The sequence below is a fragment of the Hippoglossus hippoglossus genome, chromosome 3 (assembly GCF_009819705.1).
Source record: "Hippoglossus hippoglossus isolate fHipHip1 chromosome 3, fHipHip1.pri, whole genome shotgun sequence".
NCBI classification, from domain to species: Eukaryota; Metazoa; Chordata; class Actinopteri; order Pleuronectiformes; family Pleuronectidae; genus Hippoglossus; species Hippoglossus hippoglossus.
Genome location: NC_047153.1, coordinates 7,998,712 through 8,021,582, shown reverse-complemented (window position 1 = coordinate 8,021,582; position 22,871 = coordinate 7,998,712). Strand labels below are relative to the sequence as shown.

The window sequence follows — 22,871 nt, the reverse complement described above, 5'->3', positions numbered from 1 at the left end:
GTCACCCTCCCTGTCCTCCTGTCTCTCCACTCTCCTGTAACCTTGAGTAACAGAGCAGCATGTGTCTGCAGGCAACAGCTGTATATGAGGATAAAACATGACATTTTATTAGTTTAAAAAGGGATGACCCCCTGCTCATTTCAATTGTATCCCTGTTATCAATATGAGCAAAGAGGGGGAATTGTTGAGTCATGAAAAATAAATGTTAAATATAGTCTTCTGCTTTGTACGCTAGCTGTGAGGGGGACAGGTCTGTCGAGAAGAATAGTCTGTGCTGCTGTGCACACTGACTGTGACAGACTGTCAGCTTATATTCGTCCACCCGTGATGGCCGGGCGACTCGCTGATGGTGATACAGCGAGTAGAGGAGCAGATCAGCACTTCTGACTCTCGCTCGTCCTGAATCGTGCTTCTCATACAGCAGCATATCAAGCACCATGACAGCACAGTGAAGGGATTTCTTGCTGCACTTTCTGAATTATTCCAAATGTCATAACTTTTCCAGCTCGCATGCAAAAACATTTTATCTCTTCCCGTTTTGAGTATTTACTCTGTTTTTCTTTGCCTCACATTCGTGGCGTGCAGAGCTAAAAGACATGTTTGTGCCAGGAATAAGAATTTAAATTCATATAAGTGAGATTGATGATGTGTTTTTGGCTGCTCGGTTTTATTCACTTTTTAACTTGTTTAAAAACTTGTGCCATTTATATTTATTTTATCATCTTCTCTTACATACAAACAAATCTGACAAAAAAACTAAGTATGCGCTGCAAGGTATTATTCCACAACAAAAAATAGCCCAGTCTGATCTGCTAATCAGCCTTTTACAAATCTCTCCAAATATATCAATCTACATTAAGCTGTCCAACAGCAAAATAAATGAAAACCGGTCTCTGACTAAAACCTCCCACACTTTAGATCAGTGGTATTCAATTAAAAGTCAGAGGTCCAGTTAGAGAGAATTTCCTCAAGCAAGGTCCAAAACATCATAATGTCTAACGTGCGTTGCTACAGAGAAGGGTTCCTTTTGTGTCTACCATCTCCGACACAAATGTTTCAATTTCTGCTGTGAAATTCTTATTCCCTCTTCTCGCTTCAACTTCAACTGTTCAGCACGACGCTCTCTTCATGACAAACAGATGTCCTTATATGGATAAATAGAGGCGTGGCAGTATGCTAATTACAGAGAGCGGACACGCCCCTGTCGATTTAGAATGATTCTGATTCACAATCATACGCATGGTGGCGAGAACAAGATCGGCTGGTGCGCACTTGTCATGAATCCGGCGGTGATTTTGCGCAAGCACTTATTTCTTGTGGAGTAAGAACATTTCTGCGCACATATTAGTGAATGAGGCCCAATGTCTGTATGAAGTCAAAAACTGTCAAATAAAGTACAATTCAATAGTATTTCAACAATGTTTATTATTAAATTTCACATGGAACTGGAGGGTTCTCTAATAATAATAATAAAATAAATGTTCTTTTCTCATTTCAAGTAAACCAAGGGCTTGCATTTAAAAACAAAATAAAGAGCTTTTTAAAGACCTCTTAAAATAAAGTGCTTAATTTTAGAAAATATAAAGATGTAGTTTGAGTTTCCCGTTCTTTTTTTTTCTACATTTTCACACATGAACAATCTCAACAAATATTAACAACTCAACAAGATATTATCTTATGTATTGTATGTATGCACATTATTTACAAATTCACAAAGAGACAGTCATCTCCACTTTGTCTTATTACCAATAAAGAAAAGACATATTTCTTTAGTGTCTGTTTGTTTGTTTTAAGTGTTTGTACATTAAACATGTGACAGTTTAAAGTGCCACATCGATTCCTTTGATGTGGCACTTTGAGTTCTAGAAGGTTCTGCTGTGTTCTCCTCCTATGATCTAGTTAAATTGTAACAATCTGCAGGAGATTCAGTTGCTTCCAGGATCATGAATCGAGCAGCAGCGTTATCTGATGACAAACTGTACCACAATCTGAGACACAATCTCAACGCAGAAGAACATTGTCAAAAGCCTCAAGAACGAACTCCTGAGCGCTGAAGCCGAGATCAAGACTCTTAAAGAAGAGCTCAGGAATAAGGAAGGGCGCATACAGAGGGAGACAGTGAAAAGCCAAGATCGAACCAACGCTTACCTCGACTGCCTGAGCGCCCTTACTGTGAAGGAGAAGGAGCTGAAGAGCTGTGATGCACTGAAGGCAGATCCCCATCTGGAGATGAGTCAGGTGGAAGAGATCTGCAGAAAGAAGCTGGAGGTTCTCCAGGAGGAAAACGCTGCTTTGAAGGAGATGGCGAATGGGCTGACCAGTGAAAAAACCAAGCTTGAAGATGAGGTCCAACAGAAGGACAAACTCATACAGAGGGTGTGGAAGAAAAAGCTAGATAAATCCAAGGCTTACTTCGACTGCCTGCATGCCCTCACTGTGATGGAGAATGAGCTGAACATCTGTAAGGCCCAGTGTGGTGCAGTGCAGGCATTTCACCAACTGGAGCTGAGTCATGTGAAAGAGACCTGCAGAAAGAAGCTGGAGGTTCTCCACGAGGAGCTGAGTCATGTGAAAGAGACCTGCAGAAAGAAGCTGGAGGTTCTCCACGAGGAAAACGCTGCTCTAAAGGAGACGGTGAACAGGCTTACTACTGTAAAAGCCAAGTCTGAAGATGAGGTCCAACAGAAGGATAAACTCATACAGAGGGAGACAGAGAAAAGGCAAGCTCGAACCAACGCCTACAATGACTGCCTGAGCGCCCTCACTGTGAAGGAGCTGAAGAGCTGTGAGGCCCAGTGTGATGCACTGCAGGCATGTCACCAACTGGAGATGAGTCAGGTGGAAGATACCTGCAGAAAGAAGCTGGAGGTTCTCCAGGAGGAGCTGAGTCATGTGAAAGAGACCTGCAGAAAGAAGCTGGAGGTTCTCCAGGAGGAAAACGCTGCTTTGAAGGAGATGGCGAATGGGCTGACCAGTGAAAAAACCAAGCTTGAAGATGAGGTCCAACAGAAGGACAAACTCATACAGAGGGTGTGGAAGAAAAAGCTAGATAAATCCAAGGCTTACTTCGACTGCCTGCATGCCCTTACTGTGATGGAGAATGAGCTGAACATCTGTAAGGCCCAGTGTGGTGCAGTGCAGGCATTTCACCAACTGGAGCTGAGTCATGTGAAAGAGACCTGCAGAAAGAAGCTGGAGGTTCTCCACGAGGAGCTGAGTCATGTGAAAGAGACCTGCAGAAAGAAGCTGGAGGTTCTCCACGAGGAAAACGCTGCTCTAAAGGAGACGGTAAACAGGCTTACTACTGTAAAAGCCAAGTCTGAAGATGAGGTCCAACAGAAGGACAAACTCATACAGAGGGAGACAGAGAAAAGGCGAGCTCGAACCAACGCCTACAACGACTGCCTGAGCGCCCTCACTGTGAAGGAAAATGAGCTGAAGAGCTGTGAGGCCCAGTGTGATGCACTGAAGGCAGGTCACCACCTGGAGCTGAGTCAGGTGGAAGATACCTGCAGAAAGAAGCTGGAGGTTCTCCACGAGGAGCTGAGTCATGTGAAAGAGACCTGCAGAAAGAAGCTGGAGGTTCTCCGCGAGGAGCTGAGTCATGTGAAAGAGACCTGCAGAAAGAAGCTGGAGGTTCTCCGCGAGGAGCTGAGTCATGTGAAAGAGACCTGCAGAAAGAAGCTGGAGGTTCTCCACGAGGAGCTGAGTCATGTGAAAGAGACCTGCAGAAAGAAGCTGGAGGTTCTCCAGGAGGAAAACGCTGCTCTGAAGGAGACGGTGAACAGGCTCACTACTGAAAATGCCAAGTCTGAATATGAGGTCCAACAGGAGGACAAACTCATACAGAGGGAGACAGAGAAAAGGCGAGCTCGACCCAACGCCTTCATCGACTGCCTGAGTGCCCTCACTGGGAAGGAGAAGGAGCTGAAGAGCTGTGAGGCCCAGTGTGATGCACTGAAGGCAGGTCACCAACTGGAGATGAGTCAGGTGGAAGAGAGCCTGAGCTCACGCAGAAAGACAGTGAGCCACCGTCGGAGATGGAAACTGTGAAGGAGGATGATGACCCAGAGGTGAATGCAATTAAATCTCAGGAGCAGAAGATGGTCACAATCAAATTTTGGGGGCTTTGGGGAACATTCAGTTCACAATTAAATCTTTATTTAATAATGGGAGGACTGGAATGAAGGACCTAAGAAAGGAAAAAAGATATCGACGATTATAAGTTAAAGCCAATAACTTTTTTTTTTTCCCTAATGTTTATGAAACCCAAAATAACTGAATTACTGAGACCACAGAGAAACACACTTTAACATAAGCGTCGCCCCGGCCCGAGTACAGACGAACACTAACTTCTACTGGGGACATGCACATGCTGCAGTGTTCGTAGTGTTTGTTCTCTATTTTGAGTTAGAGTTTGGGTGAATTACTACAATAAAGCTCAACTGTGCCCTTTATTGTATACTCAGCTGTCATGATGAGCGAATGCACTGGGTTGATACGAGTCCCAAAACAAGTATTTATCAGGATTATGGTGCAATCACACCAAAGCTGCTATGAGCTACTGTGAAACTCCCAACATAAGGAAATTCAGCCGAGTAGAAAGCATCACATGCTACTATTTTGTTAGAAAAAAACAACAACCTGGAACATCAAATAATAAAATAAACTAATGTCATCTGAGGCATGATCTCTATTCATTAGCTTCTTCCAATGGAAAGGCTGCTATTCATTAGCCCACAGTCAAGACTTGAGGCTGGAAGGCAGAAGCATTGTTGAATTTCCTGTTCACTCCAATGCACATTTTAAATACACCATCTATTCAGTCTTCAGATGGAATTACACGCCTGCAAAGACATGTGTAAAGGTCTCTGCTTATCTGTCCAGAAAAAGTTAGCATAGATATCCAAGGAGAAGACATGCACGTCTTTCTAAATCACAATGTGTCAATGCCACCATTTTTGAAACGTAATTCAACCAGAAATTCAGAATCAGTGTTGCACGTTCCAGAGGTTGTTGATCCTCTATGTGACCGGTGCAGGCAAACACCAGCCACTCCTCAGATGTTTTGTCCAAAACTAAATTGTACTGCATTCACTACTACGACTAGCTCCATGAGATGTACCATCTGAAGGCAGAAAACCTTTAAGCTGTAAAGACATTATGCATCATTTGACATTAAAGAACAAGAAGCTGTGCTCGGAAATCATTTCCTGGCAAATATGTTTTTTTTTAACCTATAAAGTAAAAATGAATGCCACTGATGATGATTAAGGAATCACGATATTATATATTACATAAGCTGCTTTCAGACATGCACTTAACTCGTATACCTGGAATCTCGAGGGCTGTATTTGAGAATGCAAAAATTTCCCAGTAAGTTTCTCTGGATATTTTTGGGAACTCTTCCTGGCACCCCACTGGTCAAATCTCTGGAAAATGTCCAAGTGAGTCCAGGTGTGGATTGGAGCAGAAAAATATCCAGAAAATTCACAGTGAGCGTGGGGACGAGTTGATGTCTGTAACATGGGACGGACATAAAACTGAAAAAAACATTTTAGAGATGGGTGTCGGGATGCTGACGAAGTTATCAACTACGATATTCGTGAGCTTTTGGTGATAAGGGTGCTGCTACGTTTTTCATATTTAAAGGGCAGAACCAATTTTCATTTTCTGTCGTTTATCTTTCTTTTCTGGAGTTCATGTCTGAAAACGGTGATGCAAACATGGGAGAGCATTTTGTGTTTATGCAATTGTATTGACAGTTTATGTCTTTGAGAAAGTGGAAAACGCTGAAGTCTGTGATTTTTGATCCTATTAATATGGTGACATGCTTAAAAGTTATACACAAGTTCAGTATTATAGATGAATTTACTTTTCTTTTTAGAATGAACACAACTTTTAGGTGTTCTTCAAGTTCTTGACAAACGTGTATGATTATGTGAAATGGTGTCACAATTTAGCCAGGGCTCTTTTGCTTTTCAAAACATTAGACATTTAAAGTTTTATCATAAAAAAAAAAAAAAAAGCTTCTACTCAGTGTAGCAGGTTTCCTTTTTTCCCTCTGTGTATTTGTTTCTTGGACAAGTGATCACAGCTCTTTCCCTCCCATTCACTCCTCTCGTGTTCTGCACCTCTGAGTGTACTTGACTGACTCTGCAGATTGTGCGCACTCTGCAGACACATAATCAGCCGAGGAAGAAGTTTTCCAACTGACCCTCGGGCTGTTGGCCAGCCGAGCTCCACTCTGCTCCTCCTGTGCCACTTGATCCACAGCCCCAGCTCCTCACCCCCACAGCTGCCAGCGTCACTCACCCTCCCCCTGTCTCACCCTCCCACTCTCTCTCTGAGTCATACAGTCGTTCATGCCAGCACACAGTCACGTGGTCCTCAAAGACGAGGACGACCTGCTAATATCATTACTTTTATATACCTTTATACCTTAGTCGGGTTTTAACTCTCGTCTTTGTGTTTAACTCCAGATCAGATATGTTTGGTGATGTATAGTTAAATTCAGTGTCACAATATTGGGGTCCCTTTTTTAAAAGGGGAAAATTATATTTTGATTTGAGAAGTTTTGAGAATAAAGTCATAATATTACGAGAGTGATAATTTTAGGTAATTTATTGAGCAGCCTGTCGCCAGTGTTAAAATGAAGAATATAGAACATCTTGTTAACTTAGACCCACTCTGACTTGGAGGAAGTTGCCTCTTTAGTGGAGGAGGAAATGTTTGTTTGTGGTCGACTGAAGGTTATTGTTGGTAAAATCAGCGTGATATTAAAATGTCTAATAGTTTCTCAAAAAACGATGAGATTGATCATTAAGATTTTGGATCCAGAAGGAGTGGAACTATTTTAATTCACCTTAAATTACAACTTTTCTTTTTCCTAACAATATAAATATATTCTTGAAATCTCAATTTTTTTTTTAGTTTTTACTTCATAATGGCTCCAATAATCTATCATATCAAATGTATTGATTTTCATGAATACTTTTTGAATCAACAAAAGGGCTTGTCCAAAAACCAAGATTTTCAGTTTATTGTCCAAAAACCAAGATTTTCAGTTAGTCTGAAAAAACAAGGAAAGCAGAATCACAAACCCATTTAAAAAGCTGCAATATGAGACGTTTGAGCTGCACATTAATCTGAACTCCTGTTAACTTCTCAAAACATTATCGGTATTTATTATTATGACTTTGCTGCACTGGCCCAATTTCACCACAATGCTCATTAAAGTTTGATCTTATTTTAACTTTGAGCTGGTGTGATGAGCGCTGTTAAATATTCACTCGGCTGCTCGACGTGTGAGTGTTGTTGTTCGGGTTTTCCTTCAGGGGAAATTAGGTCACCTATGTTTTGAAGAAGCCTCCGGAGGGATGAGGATTTAAAAAAATATGATATCTGACACGTCTGTGAACTGCCACTCTTTTTATGAACCCTTAACATCCAGCCTGAATCGGGGGTTGAATCTTTAGTCTTTATGGCGATGAAGGTCTTGTTTTTGAATGTGCAATGATCTCTCTCTTAAGGGGCCATTAGCATTCTTCTGAATGACACTCAAATGAGTATGCGTGTCTTGATAGTGTGCTAATCTGCTCGTTCCTCTAGCCCAGTCTGTGTGTACAGTCAGGATGCAGTGTAAAGTGTTTTAATACCTCTGCCAATGAAAAGATGGAGAAGGAGACATGGGGGCGTAGAAAAGGACACGAGTCTGTCATCAAGTTGGATTCGCGAGTCCTGTGTGCAGAGCCATGTTGCTATGAAACAAGAGCTGCACTGTTATTAAACTGTCCTCTGCTGTTTCTCGATTGTTGGTAATTTGCATGTGCTGTTTTGAGATCTCATACGTTGGAAGTGAAATGAGTTTGGTTTATATGCACATCCAGCTTTTCTTATGGGATTAGACGCGTCTGTATTTGCAGCAAACAAACCCGAATCAGCCACAAACAAATCAGCAGCGTCTGGTGAGAGTGAGGCTGAGATGGTGTTTTAAAAATCGGTTGCTTTCTGCCGTCACTGTCTCATGCTCTAGTTACAATTTTAGACTGCAGCAAATGTTTTCTGACAGCTGATTTACTGCATAGCTGCAACAGGTGAATGTGTACTGTAGCAGACAGGGAGACTGTAACTTGACTACTAAGAGGTTAGTCGGTCAGCAGTCGCCACCGCACAGCCTGTGTGTCAGTGTTTTATTTATTTCTTCTTTTTTTTCCCTCATCAAATCTTCCTTTTGCAATCGTACATCAAAACACTAAGTGCAGGATATTCAAATGTTTTCCATACTCCATGTCCTCCTTCCACCTCTCACATGAACGGCTTGAACATAGTAACTCTTAATAGTAAACTTTATTAGCACTGCTGAGTGAGTTTTGCCTGTTTTTGCATATGTGATCAAGATCCACAAATCCCAGCATGGAAATTGGTGAACATGTTAAAAAACGCCTCACAATCTCTCACAGTGTTAAAGAATTAAATATGTAATGGGTTCTTTCTTGGCTCGTGCCACGTCCTAAAAATCCTGGCACGAGCCTACACAAGTGTGTTGATTACCAGCATGACTTGAAATTAATGATCATAACGAATTTGTTGTCTTTTAACAGGTGATCATCAACAGCACCATCACACCCAACATGACGTTCACCAAGACATCGCAGAAGTTTGGCCAATGGGCCGACAGCAGGGCCAACACGGTGTTTGGACTGGGCTTCGCTTCAGAGCAGCAGCTGAGCAAGGTGAGAGGAGACGCTCCTGCTGCAGCACATTAAGTCACATCGCTCAGAGACGAGCTGATTTATGTGTTGCTCCTAAAACTCAAGCGTGACAGTGCGCAGTTGGTTATTAACTGAACATCAGATGGAGAGAATAGATGCCATCAGAAATTTTTTCTCAAATCCTCACTGTCACTATACGGAGCCAATTATTTCTGTGACACATCAACTTGTTCTGTAACTCACGATCACAGCTCTGTCTGATATTTCCAGTTCGCTGAGAAGTTCCAGGAGGTGAAAGAAGCGGCCAAGCTAGCGAGGGATAAATCTCAAGAGAAGGTGGACACGCTGAGTAATCACTCGCAGGTAAATCACATCTCTCTGCTGTCTGAAGTTTTGATTGAGTACAACTCTTTTCCTGTACAACTCTTCATCTACAGCGGCTGTGGTCATCTACAGAGACATAAATGGCCGCACTGCAGTTCAACAAACTTTCCTTTACAAGCACTAAAGATTTCAAAGTGTTTAGAAACCATCATGAACTAGAATGGTCCTCAGAAGAGCACATACCTCCGCCAAGGGCCAACAGTTCCCTTAAATAAAGTACTACATTTATATAAAAAATCTTTTATTCCATCAAAAACCATGAATTATTTCCTGGGAAATTGGTGAAAATGTAAAAAAAAAAAATCACTATTTCACGTACAATCTTGCATACCACATGCTTTCACCAAGTTTCATGGAAATCCGTCCAGTAGTTTTTGCGTAATCTTGCTTTAAAATCAAACAAGACACAAATGGACAAGGGTGAAAACATAGCGGTAATGAAAGGTCCAAGGTCATTCTTAGTATCTGACAGGCACCACAGCAATTAAGATAAGAAAGCAAGCAGGGCTCATAAATACATGATAATTGATGATATATATACATATATATGAGCTTCTCAGTTCTACATCAAGATCATATTTATTACTCTGTATAACTCTGTCAGTAAGTAAACCATGTTGATTCAAGGTCGATCCAGAAGTCCCGGCTCAGGATTTGCTCGTCAGCTCTGCTCTCGGCCTGCGCTGACTTCAGATGGCAGGAATCCGACTCAGCTCTGAGACACACAAAGCTGTTGGGCCATATGACATGATAAATACTGGCAACAGTTTTTCATCACCACTTTGCTGTCGTAGCTGACATGTCTAGGTTGTTGACAGTGATTCACTGAGAGGAACGCACCGCCCCCCTGTCACACTCAGAAGCCAGAGCCCCTCAGACCTTTCAGAAAGCTCCAGGTGAGCTTCAATCAAAACCCATAACATAACAAGCGTCCCACTGTTCTTCACCAGGAGTCTGGACCGGACACGCCCTCCTCCAACCAGGCGTCCAGCATCAATGGGACAGATGATGAGAAATTCTTTCATGTGGGTCCAGAGGCCGCCGTGCTGCAGACCGAGAACGATCAGCTGAAGAGTGCAGTAGAGCAGAGGTAAGGCCGCACTTCATGGAAAACGACAACAGCCAAATAAATTAAAACATGCACACACTTTAGTTTGCAGGTAACGAGTGGAACTTTGTCTGTGCAGCAGAAAGAGAAAACACTCAGGTGTTGAGAATGTGGTTATTTGAAGTTAAGCAGAATGGAGACCGTGTACCAACCACCAACTCTGCACTGTGATTATGAGAAGTAACTGTTTGACTCTTACCCAGTCACAAAGCTCTGTTGGATTCAAATAAAATCCACATGAATGGGTTTTTATCCTGGGGCCATAATCACAATTACTGAGGAAATGTCAGGGATCTAAAAGTATCTGCTTGACACAGGTTTTATTGAAGCATGTGGTTCAGTAATTTCACATTTACATGCATATTGTTAAATTCACTGAGTCATCCAAACAGTACAAAATCGAGTGTATTAATCCTGAATGTGCCTCCTATCGCTTTATTGTCTATTGGGGATGAGGATTTTGAATTGCATGCAATGAGTGACCGGGAGCTAGTAAAGGTTCTGGAGGCCCGGGGGTGGTCACAGGAGCCGGTGTGGGGGAGCAGATCCAATCCAAAGAGTGGTTCTGCTCCACTATTCAGCTTTGTGGCCTTTATAATCCAGATGTCGAGTGCATAAATCGGTAATTGCATGAAGCACCAGATGTAGTTTCAGATTAAAACTACCCCGGGGCCTCTGAGTAAAGGAAAACTGCAGAGAGCAAATTTAGCCAAAATTAGAACTGGAAAGCAGAAACTGTCAGATTTGATCCAGATGGGATGAAAGGCCAAAGACCAATTAGCAGAAATTCCACAGCAATATGTAAAACTTCATTCAGACAAGAACATTTTAATTTAATGAACATCTGCTTGAGTGGTGTTGGTTATTTTCCAGTCATTTCTGTTTATACGATTATAGGAACTGATCTTATATAATACTGTACTAGTATATTTCATTTCCTTCAAGGTTTATATATTAAGATTATCTTACATTCTTAAGAAGATTCCTGGACAGGACAATCTAACTTGGAACATATTACAGGGACCATTGGATGTAAACAGTTCAACCTATGGAGACTGAAGTTCCCAATAGCAAATGATTAATAGATTAATAGGTCTGTTGGTTTCTCTTCTCTTATTTCTCGATTGTCTGATTCAAATAGTTGTTGATTATAGAATTTATTTGACTCTTTATTTTTTTATTTGATGTAATATTAATGTTTATCTTTTCATATAGAAATTGATGTTTATCCATGTATCTAACTTCACAGGTTGAGCTTGTGAAACCTAGTTCGCTCCATCACTGCTCTGTTGTCGCTGGACCTGTTTTCTTGCCTTCACGAGGCTTTGAGATTTTCTTTCGAGGACTTGTGTCCCAGCAGTGAAACAGCAGAGCACTGCAGAATGCTGCTGTGCACGTCTGTCCACATTTGATGGAGAGTAGCGCACTTCAACTCAGCCATGCATAAGGAAGGGGGGCCAGTGATGCATGCTAAATATACATCAAAACCTCTCCAGCTATACTGATAAGACAGAAACAAACTCTGTGGTATGAAAAGACCACAAACTTTGTGTCAGGTATCAGCGCAGTGACTCATTAGACCGTTGAGCCTTTTCTCACTTATTTCCTCTTCAATAGTCTAAATACGTCTTGACTGTGTGATGTACATCACATCTAATTAAATAGTTATGACTGTGAGGAATTCATTGCATTATGTGTCACGTCAGTGGGCACAGGCTGCAGGCGCTTCAGCACTAACCTATCTACATTTTGCTTCCATTAATAACCCTCCATCTGGATCTCTCTGTTTCTGACAGCAACACCAACGCCAAAAAGTGGGAAACAGAGCTGCAGACTTTAAGAGAGAATAATGCCAGGCTGGTGGACGCACTCCAGGAGTCTTCGGCTAATGTGGAGAGTTGGAAAAAACAACTCAGTACCTGCAAGGAGGAGAGTGACACGCTCAGGGAAAAGGTACAGTCATGCACTCCCTCAGGGAAATCAAATGACGTACACAACCCCATCGATCCCGCAGGCGGAGAAGGTGACAGGGTAGAAACATTGTCTCTTTTATAAAAGGGACGAACCTACACCACACACATTTAACAAGGTTAATCACTTAAAACCCGTGTATAGTGGGACGAGTAAATCGCTCATCAAATTGTGATGTGTCTTATGCAAGTTTGTGCAAAGAGTGCTGGTCATCTTATAAGCTTGTGGTTCCTGCACCAGAGTCTCAGCTGCACGTTCACTATAAATAGAATCATTTTAGTTTCATAATCAATGTGGGCTGTTTCTGCAGCTGGACTGGTGCTGCAAAGATACTCACCATTTTGTAACTTGTTTTGAGTTAGGAGTATTTGTTTGAGTTGAGTATTTTTGTGAGTATTACATTTTGTGATGTTTTCTCTATTTTACATGTTTTCTTAAATTGAAGTGCATTGAGCTCTCGCTGTAGATTTTCCAGGACTTTGCAAATACACATGAATGACTGACATTTTAAAAAAATGTGTTCAGATTGCCGAACTAGAAGCCCAGTGTAATGAAGCCAATCAGGAGAAGCAGAAAAACGCCCAACTGAGTGTACGAGTGCAGGAGCTGGAGGCGGAGCTACAGGACAAAGAGCAGGTGAGCAATCCCAGTTATCTTGAAACAACAGTGTGTATGTAGCTTGTTTTAAATAATGGAAGTGGTACATTAACTTAAAGAATCCACTCAGTCTCCTTCCTCAAAGACATGTCAGGTTCAGCTCTCCGCCCCTTCACCCCCCGATGTTTCAAATTCGCTTTCTCCACATTTCTCTTCACTTCTGCTTCTCAGGTAGCGCTGCTCTCCCTCAGGAGGTGATAACACCTCAGTAGGAAGTGAGAGGTTTTTTTGTGGGAGCTTGGTTTTTGTATGGATTGGTCTTGTTGTTTTTGGCTTCTGAGCAACACTCAGACCTTCTATACTCACCTGCTGTTTACTTTTTTCCCTGTGCTTCTTATTTTTTCAGCGATTTACTTGATATTTGTCCCGTTTTGGTTGCAATGAACTTCACTCTAAAAATAGTCAAACAGTAAATTCATGCACTGACTTTGACTTTTGTTAGATCAGCGGCATATTTTTGGCATAAATACTATTAGCTGCATCGCCTTATGTCCCCTGCATCAACCATCTGTAATCCAAACCAGCCGACTGTCGGCTCACCGGAGTCCAGTGGTGCAGTTCTTTCTAATGAGGATGAGCTCTGCATGGCCACGCACTCTTTTGACCTTTGCTACTTGCTGGTTAAAAGCAGTTTCTGTCTGCAGCCTAATCAGTAGGACAGATGTTGGCCAATCTCTGAGAGTCCCGCTGCCTTTGCCATGAAAGAGACACAATCAGTCATGTGTGAAGCAACAAAACATATCAAATACCATTTAAAAAAAGAAAGGAAACGTGTATCAGTTAATGTTTAATAGTTAAACTACATATATGTTCAACTTTGGTCACATGTTTTCTATATTGTTCACATTACAAGATAGGAGTTTTGGGGATTTTCCCCAGTTTCTCAGGAAACATCTTGATATAACCAGCCTTTCTGGAGCTATTCCAGCTGAGACAGTCATTTGAGAGTCTGTGACAGTTTCCTAAAGCTTGAGGGGACATCTGATGTGTGGCAGCTTGTCTTGATCGAGTAATCGTTGAAGCTCTTATTCATTTTGTTCGTTTGGATTTACAATCCCACTGAAACACACATGAACAGTTCACCCATTCACCGCAGGAGCAGGAACAAGCAACAACTTTATACATGATAAATAAACCAGAGTTATTAATCGATCCTCAAATATGTTGTCATTTATTTTCACTTAATTTAAATCTATCAGTGCTTGTCACAGTGTTTTAAAGATATTTATCATTATGACCCATTCAGAATCCCTGAGGTAAATAATGTGTGAGAGTCGTATTTACCAGTTGGCAGCTTGATTATTAATAGAACAGATAAATCTTTCTTTGGAGAGCGGTTGTTTGCATATTACCTAACACCAGGAGGGAAGTGGTTCAAAGAGCTGGAGCTAATTGAAAAAGACTAAAAGCAAAGAATGGCGTCCTTCTGGGGCTGCGGAGTTTCCACAGAGTATCTGCCACGAAGCTGTGAGCGCTGACCAGAGGGGGGTGCAGCAGGAAGTCTCATTGTTAGCAGAGTACTGATACGACAGACGGCCCACAGAGGCTGTCTGTGGGCCGTCTGTCGAGTGACTCACCCACTGCTACAAGCGCACACGCACAACTCCTCCAAATTAAAAACTTGACCCGGCCGGCCGGCCGTGAACTCCCAGAACAAAGCTGCTGCAGGTGACCACGAAGACTCGGCTAATTATTACACCGTGTGTGTGAAGAGCTTCAAGTGATAACGGATGTAATGTAACTGAATGTGCTGCTTTTGGTTTGGGCAACAGAAAAAGAGTTGAGGCTTTATATTCCCTTTTTTATTCTTGTCTTCTGTTTTCCTTCATTTTCATTTGCCCGTACTTACTTTGTATTGGTGCTACGAGGGCTGGGCAATAAAACTACAACTACAATCAATCACTAGAGCGCATATCTACGTCCAGGACACACAGTCCCCTCAGTCCCCTCATATTCAATCAAACTGCACTGAATTTCACACACTCACAGATGTCAGTTCCCTCTTCTTCTTTTTTTTTTTTAGGATTTAGTTGATCATTTTATCAGTTTTTTATTTTAATGAGACAAAATTCTTGTCAGTGTTCTCATTTAATTTTCAATTTAAAAAAAAGCATCATTACTAATATGCAACCATTTTAATTCATCTGTATTTATGTTTGACTCCTTAAGAAAACATCGTAGAAAGAACGATCTGATGTGATTTGTCATGTTGTGTTTTTCTGAACTCGTTTTCCTCCAGGAGCTGGAGAACCTGAGGAAGCAGGCAGAGATCATCCCTCAGCTCATGGCAGAGTGTGAGAGCATCACTGAGAAACTGCAGGTATGTTCAAAGCACGCAGAAAAACCCACATTGCTCTCTGGTGAGATCCACAGCAGAGTATTAAAGCACAGAGCAGAGCCTACAGCCCACAGGAGGATGTGATGACACCACTGTCACATGAAGGTAGAGCAAGAGTTCCTTTTCATAGTTGTGCCCGGGGGCTGGTGATACAACATTCCTATCACGTGTCTCACTAACGCACATTGTGGTGACTATCTATTAATAAAGGTCCACCCCTGTACAATGCTGAGTGGATTATTGCCTCTTTGAAAAGGTTTTCATTTCCTCGTCCGTGACGCAGAGACACTACATCTTTGTCGCGGCTTATTAGGTTTCGCGCGACGCAGATTTCATCTGTTTTGCTGACGACGAAAAAAAACAGCTGAAGTTTGTTTGTGAGCTCTGCCGACGGCTCCAGTGAACAAGTGTCACAGTTTTACTTTAGGTGTACGAGTTATGTCTGTGACAATAACGTGGGCGTAAGAATCTATTGATGCCAAGAATCCTTGAACACTATGGATTCCCACCCATCTCCTCCCATCTCCCTCGTAACAAAGAGCTCCTGTTCTTCAAGGATGATTCCTCATTGTGTAACATCAGACTTCCAGTAAAATCACAAGTGCCGATCCCGGCGAATGACTGTACACCCCATTAGTGCCAAGTGTGTCATGAAGTGCATTGACAGTGACGCTCATCTCGCCCCGTTCTGACTGACTCAGAGCAGGATTGTATCATCCAAGCTGTCATGCATGTGCTGCCTTTCAAGCTGGGCTGGGCTGGGCTGGGTGGGGGGGGGGGGGGTAATAAAACCAACAGTGGCATGCCTGAAGTTCTTGTGCTTCACAAAGCTCCACTGCCTGGTTTGTTTCTGCAACAGCCAGTCGGATGAATGACAGCGTGAACAGAAACCGGCTGCAGCAGGAGTTTATGCAACCAACTGTCTGAGCTGAGGAGAAGCGCAGAGAATGAGATTTCTGTTTAGTTTCTAATGCAAGAGGCCCGACACCGAAACTGAGCCAGCGTCCGTTTAACAGGTTGTTGTGAAGGTTAGAAGTTAAGAAAATAGTTTAAATGACAGTTTTTCCTGCAGTTAAATTTTTTAAACAACTTTTTTTTTTTTTAAATGACCTCCACCTCAGTTGGTGGTCACCGCTCGCCTCTATTTAAAGACGACGGCACATGTGGAGATCAGGTTTCCGACGTCAGCTGGACGACACAGTCATGCAGGCACAACACCTATTTAGCACTCCTATTTTAAACCCCTCCCTTCCATGGTATCTGTGGCATTAACGTGTCACTTGTGTCGCCTGCAAGTCTGAATATGTTTCTTTACCCCCCCCCCCCCATCCCATCCCAGCACATGAACAAATATCTTTCCTCTCTGCAAAGGCTCGAAATTTTATTTTCTTGCTGCACTTTGATAGAACTCAGTGCAAATTAATAATTTTCAATTTTAATTGAAATGCTTATACGAAGTGAAATGCATAAATCATTTTGTTTGTGAGAGGCTGTTGGTAAAAGAAACTCTTTCTTTTGGCATCCCTGCTAAGATCAAGGCAGAAGATCTTAGCTGTTCTTCTACAAGATTTAGATTTTAATATTCCTGAATCCACCATTTGATTTATTTTGTGCACTGTAATAATTTTCTCCCCCAATGTGTGTCCACAGGATGCAGAGACGAGGAACAAGGAGCTGGAGGGGAGCATAGAGGGTCTGCAGATGGACATAGACGACAGTCTACAGAAGCAGGGCAACATGAAGGGCGAGCTGAAGAAGTTCATGGACATTCTGGATGGAAAGATCGACGAGCTGCACGAGGTCAGGCAGGGACTCTCCAAGCTCGGCGTTGATAATTGAGAAAAGTGGCACCGAGCTGAAAGGGTCAGAGGTCAGGTACGAATGAGTCACTACAGTACGACTTCAGGCCAGAAACTATGTGGCACCTCCTCCCCCCCCAAGGTGACGTCCACTCAGACGCCATCAGCTTTGGCTTCTAATAAACACTACCATGTGAGAGAGAGACTGGCAGAGTGGAAGGAGGAGGGCCGGCTTGCTCCAGCAAATGGCTCCATTTTGTGTGCTGGCGTTCAGAAACTCAATCAAGAGTCACACTTACTTATGTTTCTGTGGGGGGGTGGGGGGGGGCTTTAAGAAGCTGGTGGAGGGTTCTTCGACTCTTAGAGCAGCAGAGGGGACTTAAAGGGCTAAAACGTGACAGTGTTCAGCGTCACTGGTGTAATAATTGGTATTAATCCCTGTGCCCCCCCCCCCCCCCCCCTCAGAAAATTTGACATGAAATCTTTCTACAGACTGTCTGTTGCCTCTCGTCTATCTCAGGTGTGTTGGAAGACAATTTGTACTCACGAGATGATATGCACATATATAAATATATATATATATATATATATATATAAATACACAATGGCCGTGACACAAAGTGCCTCCAGGTGAGTGTAGATCCACCTGGCGAGGAGAAATGGCCAAAGTGATGACCATCACCATAATAATAACTTGATGATTTACGCGAGAAAACCAAACCTCACGAATACAATGAGATGAAAAGCGCAGGCAGATGAGCCGAGGACGTTAATGGATGTTAATCCGTTCATTAATGAAATCAAACGACAAAACAGGTGTTTGCACAAAAAACTGGTCTGAGCAGCAGGAATCCATCATGTTTCAGTAAAAAGACGGAAATCTGTCTAGTTTCAGGATCGAATCGTAGGAGCCCCGTCCTGCCATGAGTGTAGTGTAGTGTTTAAAGGACTTTGTGTGTGCAATTGTGTTGTTGTCCGTTTGTAGAACAAAGATCGTTGTCTCCAAGGTTGTTGATGTGCTTCCGACACACTGGTTTTTGTTATGGTGGTGGTTATATCTGGGTGAGGGGACTTGGTGTTGTTGACTGGGTGAACACTTAGACGGCGTGGGTCTTTTCACTAAACCCCCGTCGAGATTTTTGTTTTACATATTTATTTATTTTTGGTGCCTCTCTGCAACTAGCGTTTCTAGAACATACCAAGTAAATCAGCGTCACCTAAACCCGACATCTCCACACATGTACAATATTATGTGAAATAAACCAAACTGTTTTACAGTGGAGGAGTCAAGTGTCACAGCTGCTTCTGGGACGTTCATCTTGAAACACGGTGCATTTGAAATCAAAAGCACAAGTTGTGGTGATATATTTAATACTGGGTAATACTATGATGTTTGTTTTGTTTCTGAGATATTTACAAAGGGACTTGTTGCTTATTTCTCTCTGTTTGACTTTACTGTTCCTAACTCACCAAAACCTGGACAACACAATGTATGATCCTTCCTTTTGAACCAATGCCTCTTGTGCACTTTTGTGACTCCTGTTCAATATTGTACAATAGAACTGACAATTGTTAAAATCTAGTTTAATTACAATGCTGCCGTGTGTGTGAGTTATTTCTTTTTATTAGGAATTATGTTTATCAGTCAATATCTCAAGAACTGGTACAAACATTCACTTGAACTCAGAGATGAACTGATTAGATTTTGGTGTTTAAAAGGTCACGGTGGGGTCTTGTAAAAAACATTTTATCTCAACATGTAACCTTAAGATTTCAAAAACGTCAAACAAATCTCCAAGACTCTCAGATTAGCTGATGAGGTCAAATGTCAAGGTCACGGTGGCCTCACAAAATCTTTTCGGCCTCTTGAACATGATATCTCAACTCTGTGTTAATAGGATTTCTTCAAATTTGGATTAGACTGATGAGATTTCAGTGGTCAAAAGTCACGGTGTCTGAAACAATAATTAATATACTGAACCTGCAGTGGTTGGTTAAGGAATAAAACCACAGGGCCGTAGTTCTGGTTCTTTTGAGTCTCGGGCCACATTTTGGCACAAGCTCCGCAGCGAGGAGATGGGTGGTTTCCTCTAATCCCCATTTAGCTGCAAATCATTATTGTAGGAAACTGCGAATCTGTTAAAGCTGACAAATAAGCTGCCTGACAGTGTGACAGTCTTAAGGCGTTTTTTCCTGGATGAGAAGCTAAGTGAGGTGGAATGAACCTGCGGCACCAGAGCTGCGTCCCGTCGAGCCTGAAGTACAGAAGCTCCACCACCGCACGTCTTTGCCTCTGATGTTGATTTACATAGCACTAAATATAGCTGTAATCCTCACAGAGACGCACAGAACCAGAGCAAACGAGGTGGGATTTAATCACAGTGGCTGACACGTATCAGTTTTAGTAAGATTAAAACAAATAAGACGATATGAGCTTGTTTGAAGGATGGAAAAACTCTTCAACCCCAATGTTCTCAGATCAATGAGAATTTCATTTTCACCTTCAGGGACCATCTGTGTGGCGCAGGGAAATTAATCAATGTGCTTTATAGACTGATTATTGGTTAATTGGCCAATTAAGTGAGTTTGATTGAAAATTAACTGTAATTGCAAAAAAAGGTCTCCAGGGTTAATGTGATGTTTTTTTCCAAATGCAGCAGAATCCAAAGACATTTACTGTGAAAATCAAACAAAGCGAGAGACACAAAGTTCCAGCTTTTTAAAAATCACAGATCCATTATCAAAATCAGAGGTAATTCATTTTGAGAATAGTCTCTGGTTCCAGCTTCTTTGATTAGTTGATTAATACATTGGTCGATATAAAATAAAATTCATCAATAATTTGAGTCACTTTTCTGTTTCTAAAAAAGTCCTAATCTAAAATCTAAAGTAAGAAAATAAACATTTTATTTCATTTTATATCATAAAATATAAATGCTCATCTTTTCCTTATTGTTTATTCTGTGAAAGGTTTCCTAATCAGTGTTTATTGGCCACTAAACACTGATAGTGACGTCTGTTCATAGTGGCTGATATGTATTGATCACCTGATTGATTGACTTTATTATATAGTGAACAGTTTCTGTGTCTTGTTTGACTCTTGTTCAGAAAACACAAGTCAATGAGTCACTTTTTAAATCATAAATTATAAATGTAATAATCTGTATCTGTCTTAAATCAATTATTAATCTCACTCAAATGGCAGCAGTGCAGCATTTCTCTCTCTCTACTTCTTTCAGCCACACTCATTGTGTGACTGGTGATGAGTGGGCGAGTTTGTGAAACATCATTAAGAGACTATGCTGCTCTGTACATGTGTCAGAGAGAGAGAGAGAGAGAGAGAGAGAGAGAGAGAGAGAGAGAGAGAGAGAGAGAGAGAGAGAGAGAGAGAGAGAGAGAGAGAGAGAGAGAGAGAGCACTGCAGGCCACTACCACCGAGGTTCCCTGTTACCATAGTAACTGACTGCGGAATTTCGCGTTGACGCTCGACAGACAGGTTTGTCTAAAGAGCCGCCGCGTGTCTTCCCTAAGGTGCATGAACCGTCCTCCGTCTGAATCACCTGGATGTTACCCATTGATTACACCCCCGGACAAAAGCAGGGGGGACGTGCACACACGATGGCGTCGAGGAGCGGCCGCAGCTTCCTCTGCTCTCTAACTACACACAGTGGAGCTGAGGTCTGAGCTGTCACTGCAGGAGAAATGTGTGAGAGCGACGCTGCAAAGGACGGATGTCACAATATGAGTCATAGCATGTGGACACAGTCACCGGAGTTCACAGGTGGACGAGGCACATCCCCCCCCCCTGGATGACGTGACCCGCTGAGAGACGAGGGGGTCGGGTGCAGCCGTCAAGTGGAGATCAGGGAACAGCAAAGACAACACATTTATGAATGAAAAAGGAAATTCAAGTTCGTGATCTTTCGTGTCTTGTTTTATTATTTAAACACAGCAGAACAAGTGGGTTTCAGCCTCAGCCGTCATTCACCCGAAGTCGGTCTGCGACACGCCGGAGGAAGTTTCATGTCTTTGCAGAATCACAAGTTTCAAATCAAAGTGCAGCAATTATTGTCATTTCCTCTGCCACCTATTTAACGCTGGTTACTGTTCAGTGTTGTATCTTGTGCATGATACAGAAAGAGGTTTTTAAAGATGGACGACGTGTCTCCACTTCCTCTCACTATCAGGAAATGAAACTAAAATACAAACACTGACATCTTCCACATTTGGAGCCTGCAGATACATGTGATCGTCAATCACACCTGTCAATCATAACATTTCATCCTGTAATTAAAACCAAACTTAACAGAAAAACAAACACTTGAACAGTGTGATAAGAACTACAGTAAATGACAGAAACCGTAAAGAAATAATTTGACGTGTACTGCAGCCAGCCACCAGGGGGCGATTGAGACTTTTTGGCTTCACCTTTGAGGAGCGGTCACGTCGTCCATCTTTATTTACAGTCTGTGGTGATACAGTAGAACCTGGTCGGGTAAGTTACAGGTTCAAAGTCATTACGGTCAACAACAACCCGTCAGCATGTTGTTTTAAAAGTAATTCCATCATCACAAGGACGTATCTGTTACTAAAAATATGGTTACGCATCATTTCTCAATCTGTTATGGCATCAGAGAGGAAGAAATAACAGATCATGTACAAATTGCAATGAAATAAAACTGAAAACATTCATACGTTTCTTACACAAAAAGAACAACGGGGATAAGTGCATCAAACAGACTCAAGTACAAACAATAACAGACTTTTAGACATTTGGGCTGTAAATAATTATCACTGCTGCACTTCACAACATTACTCTTCTATTGTTTAGTCATAAAATGCAAAGAAAAAAATACAAACCCAGTCAGACGTAGCCCTTGTTGTGGTAAAGTTTAAATCAACAAAACAATTGTTCGGATTTAATTACATTCAAAATAACGAGTTTAGACTCAGCGAGGAGAAACGACTGAGTTTTTGTGATAGTGGAGTCGAGGGTGATCGTGTGTTTATCTCTGCCTGCAGCACAGACCTCCCCTGCTGTGCGACAGTCTCACAAAAGGCCTTCACACACTGCGCCGGGAGACACACAATCATTTCACACACACCGCACCGCTGCTTGGTTTTTCTCCTTAATGAGCGTTGAAGCGCAACACCTCATTCGCACAGATTTCTGCAAACCCAACTGCTTTATGGGAGATTAAATTCTGATTGGCTTCCGGTTTAAGCAGTTTTAAATGTATTTTAACATCTCAGAGCGATTTTAAAAAGACAAATGCAAATAAAAATGTCAACAGACAACTGTGTTCAGGCCAGAAGAATTAAAAAGAAAGTTGAAAGAAAAGTCCAACTTTTAGTTCACACACAACACGAGACGTGACGTGACGCACGCGGCCGACATCAGGGTTAAAGTGACCGGAACGATCCGGATTCATGATCTGACATCATCGATTAATAACTAAATAAATGTGTTCGCCAGTTTGTGTGACGCGCCACAGGGACGACGAGACACACACACACACACACACACACACTCCTGCAGACAGAAGTTCTTCCCACAGATTATGACGCAGTCACTTCATTGTTGCAGAAGAAGCGACGCCCCCCTTTATCCAGAAGCATAAATAATAATAATATAATTCAGGAGGTTTTCATAAAGATGAAAATTTGGCCGCGACACAAGATGGATGAACAGAATCAGAACAATGTGAGAGAAGAGCTTCATCAGTTCAGACCTGATATTAACATCCTGTGTGATCTGATCACTAGTGGTCAGCTTGAAGTTCAGATCTGAACGTGTTCACTCAGACATTCAGAGATGGTGAAGCGTGGGGTCACATTCTTTTCACTGTGTGAATGTAAATTCATCCTCGGTCACATATGAAGGACCAACTACTCAGATC

General features: G+C 42.1%; 1 protein-coding gene and 4 long non-coding RNA genes across 7 annotated transcripts in view; 3 read left to right on the top strand and 2 right to left on the bottom strand.

Moving 5' to 3' along the window:
* Positions 1–18,569, top strand: part of homer2 (homer scaffold protein 2) — a 30,911-nt gene extending 12,342 nt beyond the window's left edge. For both annotated transcript variants that reach the window (XM_034573197.1, XM_034573190.1), the window contains exons 3-9: positions 8,604–8,735; positions 8,985–9,077; positions 10,049–10,188; positions 12,003–12,159; positions 12,703–12,813; positions 15,074–15,154; positions 16,823–18,569. In XM_034573197.1, coding sequence (XP_034429088.1) covers positions 8,604–8,735; positions 8,985–9,077; positions 10,049–10,188; positions 12,003–12,159; positions 12,703–12,813; positions 15,074–15,154; positions 16,823–17,011 — 903 coding nt within the window. In that variant the 3' untranslated portion in view covers positions 17,012–18,569. The remainder of the gene's footprint in view (positions 1–8,603; positions 8,736–8,984; positions 9,078–10,048; positions 10,189–12,002; positions 12,160–12,702; positions 12,814–15,073; positions 15,155–16,822) is intronic.
* On the top strand, positions 2,013–2,775 carry LOC117754434. Its single transcript, XR_004612422.1, has 3 exons — positions 2,013–2,197; positions 2,248–2,378; positions 2,706–2,775. It is a non-coding gene; the product is annotated as an uncharacterized LOC117754434 (long non-coding RNA).
* On the bottom strand, positions 2,396–3,843 carry LOC117754430. 2 transcript variants are annotated; one of them, XR_004612418.1, is made up of 4 exons: positions 3,726–3,843; positions 3,234–3,509; positions 2,580–2,849; positions 2,396–2,525 (listed from the first exon to the last, which is right to left on the bottom strand). It is a non-coding gene; the product is annotated as an uncharacterized LOC117754430 (long non-coding RNA). The 2 variants fall into 2 exon arrangements; XR_004612417.1 differs by lacking the exon at positions 2,396–2,525 and having other exon boundaries at positions 2,553–2,849.
* On the top strand, positions 2,914–3,839 carry LOC117754431. Its single transcript, XR_004612419.1, has 3 exons — positions 2,914–3,000; positions 3,331–3,528; positions 3,745–3,839. It is a non-coding gene; the product is annotated as an uncharacterized LOC117754431 (long non-coding RNA).
* A 2,314-nt stretch (positions 18,570–20,883) lies between the features above and the next one.
* On the bottom strand, positions 20,884–22,820 carry LOC117754438. Its single transcript, XR_004612424.1, has 2 exons — positions 22,538–22,820; positions 20,884–22,501 (listed from the first exon to the last, which is right to left on the bottom strand). It is a non-coding gene; the product is annotated as an uncharacterized LOC117754438 (long non-coding RNA).
* Between the last annotated feature and the right edge of the window lie 51 nt (positions 22,821–22,871).